Here is a 12,436-nt window from a genome sequence, read left to right as displayed (position 1 = left end):
GTCACCTCCTAAGCCTGTAGCGTCCTTGACAAAGGTCAGTCGCTAACTTGGAAGTCTTTTATCGTTGTGCATCTAAGATAACATACCTTTGAAATGTCAGAGTAATTTTCTTTTCCAGACCCCTCAAAGGCACAACCCCTGGCACCAGAGCAGACGACCACATGGTTATCTTGTTGCCCACAGACCATCTCTCTGTGCTGTAAATGTCAGCTGTCTTACACCCACCGGTGTAGGAGAAGTATGTGCCTCTCAGTTTGCTTTTCATCTAACCCCGGTGATTGCCCCGCTGTGCGTTCTCCTGCCGCCCTCATCTACCACCAGTGGATTTCATGTAACCCCTCTTACACCTCCTCCTTTGAGTCTAATGTATAAAATAAGATGCAAAACTGACCATTCTCTGGAGCATTTTCTCAATCCATTGAAATTTCGCTTCCTGGCCGTTGCCATCAGTTTGGCTCAAATAAATCTTCTAAGATGTTTTCCTAGGCTGGACTTTGGCCGACAAGGGAAACGTAATGCTAGGCACAAGGTGAATCATGCCACCCTTTGCCCAAGGAAAGCGAGAGGGTCCCACACCTGTGGGCACAAGACAGCAGCATGGCCTTGGAGTGGCATCCTCAGCTGCGAGCTTTAGCACAAGGTGGCCCCAGACTTTCAAACATGTGTATTTTAGTGACCATACTATGAATTGGGGCTTCACCTCCAGCACTTGTATCAGCCTGGAAGAAATGTCATTGAAGCCATTCTGGCCCAGTGCCATCAACTCCGCAACCCTGATTTTCAGAGGGAAGGAAGGGGACTTCAGTCTGTGCTGCCTACCACCAATAAGAGACTCTCTGTGACCCTCATCAGCCCATGGAAACTCTGTGTGACCCCTCATCATCCCATGGAGACTCTCTGTGACCCCTCACATCAGCCCATGGAGACTCTGTGTGACCCCTCATCAGCCCATGGAGACGCTGTGTGACCCATCACATCATCAGCCCATGGAGACTCTGTGACCCCTCATCAGCCCATGGAGACTCTCTGAGCCGCATTGTCATGTAGAGAAAAAATCACGCTGCTTCCTGTCCTGGGTCTGTGAGGTCACCCTATATAGTTCAAGATGAGAAAAGGGAGCATTGTTGGCAGATACAAACAAGATTTCCATTTTCTTAGAGCCTGACCTTACAGGGACATCCTGCCAGTCCACTGTTCCATCTTCGTCCATGTCCCCACTCACTTTCTGGCCTCTTGACCAGAGCCGCAGACACCCTCTTCTTAGCTCCTCGTCCCTTCCTTTGTTCTGACACTTTTGTCGTCTTCCTGGATCAAGCATATTCTCTCATTTTTCTGTCCTTTCCATTTCCTACGCAGGGGGCTCGGCTGAGATGGCCCGATGCTTCCCTGAGGAGGGGATTCCCTGGTGTGTTGGGGGGACATGGTATCTCCTTGGATCTCTCATGGCAGAAGGTACAAGGAGCCCATGCACTTTGCTTGAGGAGGGCCCTCTTCATGCCCCAGGTCCAGCCTGAACAAGGCCAGGTCCTGGGCATCTGTCCTTTGGACTCCGAATAGTGCACTCTCTGAGGCCTGTGCGGTCCCGCTGCAGTCAGCCTGTGGGGTGGTCTCCAGAGAAATCACAGCCAAACTCTCTGAGCTACCAGCACATCTCAGGGCAAGAGCAGCACATGGTGCAAAGCCAATCTGTTTCCTAGCTGGTTTGGTTTCATTTCCTCCTCGTCCTGTTGACCCTGGGCCTGACCACTGATCTCCTCCCTCGCAGACACAGCACCATGGCCATCGGCATTGCAGTGGACATTCTGGGCTGCACGGGCACTCTGGAGGACCGAGCAGCCACCCTCAATCGGATCATCCAGGTGGCGGTGGAACTGAAAGACTCCATGGGGGACCTCTATTCTTTCTCCGCCATCATGAAAGCCCTAGAGATGCCGCAGGTACGTTTCCACTCGCTTCGTGCAGCCCCGCGGGCCTGCGTGTACTTCATGTTCGCGAGCCCATGTTTGGCAAATCCCAGAGGGCGTCAGTCAATCTCAAAAGGTAAATGGAATCATTGTGAAAGCTGCTTTGATTAGGGGGCAACCAAGAACAGTGTCCTAAGTATTTTGGTTGTTTTTAAAAATAGTGGGTAATTGCTGAAAGCCCACCCTTTCTGATGCACAATAAAAAGAGTCACCCTGAAGAACAGGTTCCTGAAGAACCAACTAGGATGATGTGTCTGGCGCAGGTGTGCTGGGTAAGGGAGAGACTGTGTCCCTCTGAGTCACCAAGGGTGCAGGCAGTTTGGGACAATGACTGGAAAACAGCCATTTGGGGAGCTTACATCTGAGAATCCCCAAAGCGCTTTATCTCCTAGAATGTTCCTCAGGTTACCTAAAACAGCCTCTCTCATTAAAAACTCCAGATTTCTGGACCATCTGCCATATAGCCCCCTAGTTAGAGTTTCTGAAATCGGGCACTTTCAATTTATCTGCTTTGACGGGCTGTTTTTAGGATGAGTGTCAAAACTGAAAACCTGTGTTTGAAATCAAACCGCATAGAGGAGAATGGTCCTATGGTCTTGCTCACAGATCCCGCTTCCCGCTGTGTTCTGCAGCCCTAGGTGCGTAGGGGACCCCTGTAAGCCCCGTCTGCAAACAGTGACACAAAACCGCTCGCCATCCAGAGTGGCTGTTTCAGAGCTGATTTCCCTGGACATCCCGGGGCCTCATGGACACCCAGCATCGCCCCTGGGAAGGCAGCTACGACACGTGTCCTGCGGGGCTTGTTGGGAACATGATTCTCCTGCTTGAAAGCAAGGTCACCTTAGAAACAGGAAGTTGAACAACTTGGTTCTTTCATCAGGAAAATTGGGGGAGGGGATGTCAATTTCAATCATAACGTAATATTCCAAGAGTTTACAAAACTCTTTAGATGCCCTGGGATGTAGTAGGGCTGATGCTGGGAATAGCAGGCTCAGCCATGTTTTCATGATATACTGGCCTCCGCAGTATCAGGAGTTCTAATTTTTCATTCAGGTGCTTTCAGTTGGCATGAGATTTATTTCCTCTTTATCCAAACCTGCATACAATTTTGAGAGCCGAGCCAGCAAGCTAAGCTGTGTGAGTAGCCCTCCAGCCCAGAGCTCCCTCAGAGAGTGGTACAGGGGGTGTTTTGTGGCATTGCATGGCTGCTGTCCATGACATCAAACTCCGCGGTGAGGGACTTACCCCGGAGCACATTACGAGGCCTCTGTAGGCAGCGCCCTCCCCTTCTGGGGCACCTCAGCGATGAGGGGACAGCCCCCAGGTGCTCAGGGCCCCGGTGAGTCAGCACTGTTTGGGGAGGGAAGTGGTAGACCCAGGGGAAACCCCAGAGGAATCACATCATTTCTGTGTCTCACCACCCAGCCCTGCCGCTGCATATAGCCACAGGACCACTTTCTCTTCCAGCTTCTCGTACCCGGAGAGTATCCAGCAGACGGGCTTGGCCTGGAGACAAGGGCTCTTTCAGAAAGGCGAAGCTTGAGGCTGAGGGAGAGCAGGGGGTGCGGGGGGAGAGGGCAGCGTGGTGGGTGGCCGGAGGAAGACCAGCCACATCCTTTCCTTCCCAGAAAATCTGCTGGTGTGGTCCCTGCTCCCCTTTCCCTTGGAACACACAGGCGCGCTGAGAGGCAGTAAAACGAAGCTCGGCTCTGTCCCTTACCAGCTGTGCTGCCTCAAGCGAGCGCCCTCATCTCTTCTGGTTTCTGATCTGTAAAACGAGGCCAGAATACCTGCTTCACAGGGTATTGCGAGGACTAGATGAAATTCCTCAGATACCGGAGCTGGCGCTCGTTCCCTAGATATTAGCGCCCTTCCTCCCTTCCTGGTTTCATGTAGAAACTTCAGACACTTGGGCCTGCCGGTGTCATGGTGAGTGGGGGACCATCTGTCTTCGGGCAGTCAGAGTCGGGAGCTCATGTTGATGTTGACTACATTATTCCAAAAGAAATGTAAAGGCATGAGAGGTGGCAGCACGTGGCCTGGGCAATCCCCTGTGTCTCAGACGTCACTACTTACGAGTTGCCTGAAAACACTGGCCCTCGCATTCCTACAGCTTCTCCTTGGTGCAACCTCTATGGAAGACAGCTGGCAGCTCCTTTCCGCCTTTAAAATACATGCACTCCTTGACCCGGTAGTTCCACTTCTGGAAATTTATCCTCCACATATTTTCACACAGGTACACATCTGCAAAATCTCCACGAGGGAATTTTGTAGTTTATCCTCAAAGTGGAACATAGTACAGAAGTTTAACAAAGTAAGGCTGTTTTATATGTACTGATATGAAAGATTTCCAAATAAGGAACAAAAAATATGTGTAGTATGACGTGCATTTATTTATTTGAAAGTAGAGTGTGTGTGTTTACACAGACATACATACACATACAAGAAATCGATGGGAGGAGTTGTCCCTGGGATGGGCCATCAGAGCAACGCAGACAAAGACAAGGGTGGGGGATTAACTTTTCTCTGTACACTCCATTCAACTGCTTTGACTTTTTTTAAACATGTGCATCTATCATCTATTCTAAAACTTAAGCAAAAAGGTCATTTTAGCCCTGGCCAGTATAGCTCAGTTGGTTGAGCGTCATCCCACGCACCAAAAGGTTGCTGGTTTGCTTCCCAGTCAGGGCACATGCCCAGGTTATGGGCATGATCTCCAGTAGAGGGTGTGCAGGAGGCAGCAGATCGATGTTTCTCTGTCTCCCCCTCTCCTTTCCTGTCTCTCTAAAATCAATAAAAACATATTTAAAAAAATTTTTAAGTCATTTTAAAAAGGATTTTTTACAAAATAGTAACACCTTTCTTTCTTCCAGATTACAAGGCTAGAAGAAACGTGGACTGCCCTGCGGCGCCAGCACACCCAAACCGCCATCCTCTACGAGAAGCAGCTGAAGCCATTCAGCAAAGCTCTGCACGAAGGCCGAGTCTGTCGGCTGCCCGGTAGGTGCCTATGAGACCTCAGGCTGTATTTGCTCTGGCTTGGTCAAAGCATTCAGCAGGGCATGTTCTGAGCCCTGAGTTACCTGCAGGATTCATGTTGTCCCAAGTGGAAGATAGCATTCTTTCCTAGCATGTAGCCCTTGATCATGTGTATCTTTTTTTTTTTTTTTTTGAAAAACAGTCAGTCACATCCTCTGCCTATTTTTTTAATCAGATTGGTGTTTTTGTTTTTGTCTTTTTGCTGTTGAGTTCTATAAGTTCTTCATATAGTATTTTGGATATTAATCCCTTATCAGATATATGATTTGCAGATATTTCCTCTCATTCTATAGGTTGACTTTTCATTTTGTTGATGGTTTCCTTTGCTGTGCAGAATTTTTAGTTTGATGTTGTCTCACTTGTTTAGTTTTGCTTTTGTTGCCTTTGCTTTTGGTGTCAGATTCAACAACACATCACCAAGCCCAATGTCAAGGAGCTTACCTCCTATGTTTTCTTCTAAGAGTTTTATGGTCTTAGGTCTTACATGTAAGTCTTTAACCCATTTTGAATTAATTTCTGTATGGTGTGAGATAGCGATCGAGTTTCATTCTTTTGCAGGGGCTTTCCAGTTTTCCCAGCACCATTTATTGAAGACTGTCCTTTCCCCCATTGTATGAATATTGGCTCCTTTGCTATAAATTAATTGATCATCTGTGTGTGAGTTTATTTCTGCTTTCTCTTTCTATTCCATTCTCTATGTGTCTGCAGTGGTTTTTATGTGCCAATAGCATACTGTTTTCCTTACTATAGTTTTGTAATGTAGTTTAAAATCAGGGAGCAGGATGCTTCCACATTTGTTCATTCTCAAGTTTGCTTTGGCTTTTTGGTGTCTTTTGTGGTTCCATACAAATTTTAGGATTGTTTGTTCTATTGCTGTGAAAAATAGGAATTTCATAAGGATTGCATTGAATCTGTAGTTTGCTCTGGGTAGTATGGACTTTTAGAGAGTGCAAAGGTATTATCCACCAGCCTGTGTTCCCTGAGAACACCTCCTAGTCGTGTGCCATATCCGAAACCTATCCCTCAGGGTGAGGCTCCAGGACAAGCAAATAGGCCTCTTTCAAAGAAAGATGGGGCTGTTTTTCAGTCTTCTCTGTGCAGTGCCCTGGGCGGGGAAGGGGGAGCCTGCCAAGCACTCCCTCTCCAATGATTACAATCCAGTGGGACCCAAGAACACAACTTCCCCTGAGTCACGTGATCAGGGAGACTTCCTTGGGTGGCGGCTGCAAAAACCAGGGTCCCAGCTACAGGTAAAAGCTCTCCTCTGGGATATGCGGTGCTCTAGTCCACAGCAGGGGGAGAGCACAAAGTAGTGCCTGCCCTTTGAGGTCTCTGCAAAGGATTACAATCAACCCTCAGATGTCTATTTAATTAGAAACCTGCCTCTCAGGCTGCAGTTATGATGATAAGCTCCTAGGCCACTGTTGCCTCTTGCTGTGCTCTGGGGGCAGGAGCTGTGTAAGAGCTCTTTCTCCATCGGTTACAGTCCCAAGGCACCCATGGGCATAAGTCCCAGTGGCCACCAGAGCCTGGCAATGTAGAGGTGTCCTCTGGCAGCAGCCGTAAACATCGGGGGGCCAGACAAGGATGTGAGCTCCTTTCTGAGAGAGACCAGTGAGCTGGAGCAAAGCTGAGGAGGAGCATATAGATGACTCCCACAGAGAAAAGAGAAGAAAAGCCCTGGCCAGTGTGGCTCTGTTGGTTGGAGCGTCATCTCATACACCACGGTGTGGTGGGTTCAATACCTGGTCAGGGCGCATACCCAGGTTGTCAGAGCACGTAAGGGAAACAACCACTCAATGTTTCTCTCTCAAATCAATATAAAATATCCTTGGGTGAGGATTAAAAGAAAGAAGAAAAAGAGAGAATAAAACGTAGGGGGAGCCTAGTATTTTAAAAATAAAGAGGCGCCCACTGGCCAGGTGAGGCAGAGTGTGAAGATGGTGCCTGTCAGCTAGCAGGCCCCTAGGTGTGGCTAAATGACATGACAGCCCTCTCGCTGAGACCTGGGGTGGGTGAAGCAGAGCATGTGAGCCCTTTAAGAGCTATTTCTCAGATCATTATGGTCTTGTAGGTCTCATGGACTTGAGCTCCATTGGTTTTTAAAGCTAGACCTTCTGAAGACTTGAGTCTCAGCACAGGTCTTAGAAGTTGGGGTGCCCAATGTGGGGCTCAAACCCCTGGCTCCTCAGGGAGAAGCTCTGGGTTTTGAGTTCCCTCCAGACTGTGGGTGGCTGTACCGGGGTTGGGGCTTATGATGAGACTGTGTCCCAGCCTCTCCTACATGCTGCTGTGTGGGCCTCTCTCATTGGCCTGATTTGTAGGAGTTCCTTTTTTCAGAGGAAGTTGTTCCATATTTAGCTGCAGATTTAATGTGTCCATGGAGGAGGTGGGACTAGGATTCTCCTACCTCAGCATCTTAACTTTGGGAGAAAAAAATGATCTGGAAAAAAAATTTACCCCTTGTTTTTCAGAGTCCACGTGTGTCCTCCCAAACAATATATCAGTCCCCCTGCTGATGCCTCTTGTGACTTTAATGGAGCGACAGGCTGTCATTTTTGAAGGAACTGACACGTGGGAAAAAAATAACGAAAGCTGTGAGATTATGATGAACCATTTGACAGCAGCCCGACTCATGGCAGAGGCTGCACACAGTTACCGGATGAATGCCGAGAGGATCCTGGAAGGTAAGAGCTGCTTTTTATAAGCTGCTGTCGGCTCTGAATAGTCACTGGAATGAAGGAATAAAAGAGCTTGGATGTTCTCAATTAGAAAAGACCACGTAGGAAAGACTGAGGCGTGGGAATTCTGTTTCCTCTATGATTGGTCATTACTTCCTCTTAATTCCTGACTTAAGATCCTGTTTCTCTCTTCTTTGTATGTATTCTGTTGAGTCATTGGTATAGAATAAACAGAGAGAAAAGGTCAAGAAGGAATTGGTCAGCTTGCCCACCTCTAATAATTACTAGAGGTGGGCAGGCTGACAGGCACCATCTTCACACTCTGCCTCACCTGGGCCAACATAAGGAGTCAGAGTTTTATTTGACTTCATTTATCTGCATGCCTATTTCTTCTCAGTCACACTGGGAACGGAGCTCCCTGCTCTTAGCATGGAAGGGTCCAACACAAGCAAAGGTACTAAAAGAGCTTGGGGAAAAGTACAAAACACAAGTACTTGGGTTTGGGTTAGTGTAGAGTGTGTCATAAGGAGCGGCCAACCAGGCTGAAGAAGGAAGTGGGGAGGCCTTCCATGTGCGTCTATGACTGAAGAAGAGCCAGGGAAAGGTGGGAGGGTGTCATCACATGGTCACATTTATGCCTCCAATCTGGCATCTGTGTGGAGGAAGGTGGGAGGGCTGGAGGCTTATAGGCAAAAAGACCATTTAGGAAGCAAATGCAAGAACAAGGACTTGACTGAGGTAGTTATCAGGGACGACTATTTTCTCATCCTCACTAGATAATTTTTTTAATTCTCCAAGAGCAACAGTTTGATCCACAAGGTTAAGAACTTAATGGGGTGAGAGAGGCCTATTATTTCATCCTAAAACAAAGCTGTCACCTCAGAACCAGAAATTAGGACTAAACAGTTTGCACTGTGCCTGATATAGGTGTAAGCATTATATACCTGTTTCATTGTTTTCCTCAGAAAGTTCTCCAAGGTTAGCAGTGTAGAACTCAAACAATAAAAGCACATAATTCACCAGATAGTACAGTGCCTGCTTATATAAAGCCAATAAATGTATTACAATGGATGGGGCCTAAGCCAAAAGTGTGCTTTAAGTTGTTCTATAGCAAATTACTTTAAAGGTATCTGATGGTATTTCTCAGTTGATCCTGCTACAGGTTTACATAGCAAGTTCCCATTGCTGGGCGTGACTGTGAACCCACTAAGGGTAGCTATTTGCTCACCATCATATCCCCAGCACCCAGCCAGAATAGGGGCTCAAAGCATATTAACTGAATGAATGGAAGTTGTCATCTGGCCTCTGGTTGGTTATCTGTCAAAGATATTCAGGCATCACAGGGAAAGATGGACTAAAAGTCTTCTATTATCCTCTCAACCACCAAGATCCTCTGATCTAGATGGTGGGAATATATTTAATGACAGAGCGCAGTACCCCATCGATAATCGAGGATGAGGGCCCTGGCCAGTGTGGCTCAGTTGATTTGGTGTCCTCCCATGCACCAAAATGTTGCTGGTTCGATTCCTGTCAGGGCACATGCCAGGATTGCAGGCTCGATCACCAGTGGGGGGTGTGCAGGAGGCAGCCAATCAATGATTTTCTCTCATCATTAATGTTTCTATCTCCTCCCTTCCTCTCTAAAATCAATAAAAATATATTTTTTAAAATATATATTTTTTTAAAAGAAAGAAAACACAGGAGAAATTCATTGTGACCTTGCGTTAAGCAAAGATTTTTTTAGGCTACAAAAAGCATGAACCTTAACAGAAAACACTGATAAATCAAAATTTAAAATTTTGCTCTTTAAAAGACAGTTAACAAAGTGAAACAGCAATGCACAGATTAGAAGAGAATATTTGACAAACATACAGGACGGGACAAAAGTAGGTTTAGAGTTGTTCATATGGAAAATAAACAATAATTAATAAATAATAATACAAGAATAAACTGTTTTGCATACTCACAACTGTAAACCTACATTTGCCTTTCTCTATATCTATAAAGGGCTTATATCTAGAATATATTAGGAATTCTTGGAACTCAATGAGAAGACAAACAAGATTTGAATAGACACACCAGAGATGATACGAATGACAAGTAACTACCTGGAAAGATGTTCAAAGCATTAGTCGTTAGCAAAAATGACTATACTAGAGGTTGGCAGCCTATGGAGAAACTAGGATCTTCATGTTACTGATGAGAATATAAAATGGTGGAGCCATTTTGGAAAAGAGTTTGAGTTTCTTAAAAGTGAACATATATTTACCATATGCCCTAATGTGGAACTCTTAGAGAAATGAAAAACACATGTCATCACAAAACCTTATACATAAATGTTCATAACATTATTCATAATACTCAGAAACTGGGAACAGCCCAAATGTCCACTTGTTGGGGGATGGATAAACAAAATGTCACATGTCCATGTAACTGGACACAATAAAGAGGAATGCATTAGTGATAACACACAACAACATGGAATAATCTCAAGAACACCATGCTAAGCGAAAGAAGCCAGACACAAAGAAAAGTCCATATTATGTAAGTCTATATTAAATTTCTAGAAAAGGCAAAACAACAACAAAAAGCCGATTCGTGGCTGGTGGGGGTCTGAGGAAGGAATGGGGACTGACTGCATAGGGACACGAGGGAACTTTCTAGGGTGACAGAAGTGTTCTGTAACTAGTGGTGATGGTGGTGCAGCTGAAATGGGTGACATGTAAATGCTACATCAATGAAGTTGTAAAAATAAAACCCACGAGGTACTTTGAACACTCCTTCTCACAGCACAACCCACAGTGGCTTGTGCACGTGAATGTTATTCTGTCGTGGCTCAGTGAGCTTACTTGTTAGCCTTTCTCTGCAGGTGCTCAGGTCCTTGAGAGTGGGACTCGGCCCTCCCTTATATACCGCATTTCCTGTGTTTTCCTTGGGGGGATTTTTTTAAAAAAGTTCTGAGAGACGAAGTTCATTTTGATCCTACTTTAAATGAGCAAGTTTTCAGTCTATTTTCTACACTGTTTTAGGCAGAACTGAAAAAAACATTTTGTTTTGTTTATATTAGGTTTTCAACCAGATGAAGAAATGAGTGAAATCATCAAGACTGAATTTCAAATGCGATTGCTATGGGGCAGCAAGGGCGCACAAGTCAATCAGGCCGAGAGATATGAGAAATTCAACCAGATTTTAACTGCCCTCTCACGTAAACTGGAACCTCCTGTAAAGCAAGCAGAGCTGTGATAACTCTCCAGAGAACGTTCAGATATTACTTCAAGCTTCTCCGGTTCCTTCTTTGGAAAAGCTTATCATTTGAAGAAGTAATAACGTGCAAATCTGACAACATACAGGCTTTTAGTATCCACAGGATATTAAATATGTAAATTGCACAGAGCACACTTATTTATGAGTTGTTTAAAATTACTACTGATTTTTAAATGGAAGATAATTTATTATTAAGGTAACTATTGCTAATGCTGATGAGCAAATTTAAGAGAAGACACTAGCTATGTTGACTGGTTGCTTTCTATTACCGAGATATTTAACCATTTTAGTTTTAATTCCATGTCAGAAAAGTGTAAATAGAAAAGAATTTAAAAGCATGAGACATTTCGGACGGTATAAGTTGTATGATATTCTTTAACTAAATATGAAAAAATGTAAATAGCCATATGAAAATATATCTTTTTGTGAAACAACTGTATCCAGACTCGTTACTATTAAACAACCATCGTAGTACAGTAACTCTGTCTCCTAACCTTGCTGGGTCACCCTCCTCCCTAGCCACTAGATTTCTGACAGTGAACAAAAAACAATGGTCTGATGTAGAAAATGTAAGCTTCCTAGCTTAGGAGACAGTGACTAGCGATACAAAGAAGACATAGGTTCAAAATCAAGCTGTGGTGCTTGCAAGTTCACCTCATCAAGCCCCATGTGCAGCACAGCACCGGGTACAGAGTGAGCACCCAGAAGCTGATATAGTTCAGTGGTCGGCAAACTGCGGCTCGGCAAACCACGGCTCGCGAGCCACATGTGGCTCTTTGGCCCCTTGAGTGTGGTTCTTCCACAAAATACCGACTTCTGCGCATGGGCCACGAAGTTTCAATCACACTGTATGCGCACCCGCACGTGGTATTTTGTGGAAGAGCCACACTCAAGGGGCCAAAGAGCCGCATGTGGCTAGCGAGCCGCGGTTTGCTGACCACGGGTATAGTTCATGCCATCACAAGTGTTTCAAAACAGTCGACTGTTGTTTTTCGTCTAGCTGATTAGTATGAGTTTTCTAGATTTTTCACTTCCCAAAGGGTATACTTTCTAGTTTATCAGTATCCCTCTCAAGTTTTTCTATTGTAGAAAATTTGGAATATGGGATTACAAAATAAACTTAATCACTCTGCCACCAACTGTCAAACACCAATTTGGTTTTTCTTCTGATCTTCTAAATAGTTTTGAGACCATACACAAGAGTTTTATATCCAACTTTTCTCCAACAAGTTGCAGTCTGCCTTTGTTGTTGTTGTTGAGAGTATTACAGATGTCCCTCATTTTTGTGCCTATGCCCTCCTCCACCAGTTGCAGTGTATCTTTAAAAAACACACACCTCTGGTCAAGCTTGGGGTGGGGGCCTGGGATGCCAGATACCAAGAGGGAGGAACTAAACTGCATGACTCCAGAGTGAGAGAGCTGGAGGGACAGCCACCATTGTCTCTGTGCTGAGCCCCTCACTCCACAACCTCTCCCCTACCCTCCCTG

The 12,436-nt window shown here is 45.5% G+C and overlaps 1 protein-coding gene across 6 annotated transcripts in view; it reads left to right on the top strand.

The window, feature by feature from the left end:
* Nucleotides 1-11,387, top strand: part of BCAR3 (breast cancer anti-estrogen resistance 3) — a 104,442-nt gene extending 93,055 nt beyond the window's left edge. For all 6 annotated transcript variants that reach the window (XM_005878987.2, XM_005878988.2, XM_014550042.1 and 3 more), the window contains 4 exons: nt 1,766-1,937; nt 4,838-4,964; nt 7,478-7,690; nt 10,752-11,387. In XM_005878987.2, the coding sequence (XP_005879049.1) occupies nt 1,766-1,937; nt 4,838-4,964; nt 7,478-7,690; nt 10,752-10,927 (688 nt within the window). In that variant the 3' untranslated portion in view covers nt 10,928-11,387. The remainder of the gene's footprint in view (nt 1-1,765; nt 1,938-4,837; nt 4,965-7,477; nt 7,691-10,751) is intronic.
* The last annotated feature ends 1,049 nt before the right edge of the window (nt 11,388-12,436 follow it).

This window comes from Myotis brandtii, unplaced genomic scaffold, assembly GCF_000412655.1.
Source record: "Myotis brandtii unplaced genomic scaffold, ASM41265v1 scaffold58, whole genome shotgun sequence".
Taxonomy (NCBI): domain Eukaryota; kingdom Metazoa; phylum Chordata; class Mammalia; order Chiroptera; family Vespertilionidae; genus Myotis; species Myotis brandtii.
The sequence above is the reverse complement of the archived record's forward strand: the minus strand, read 5'-3'. Positions and strand labels throughout refer to the sequence as shown.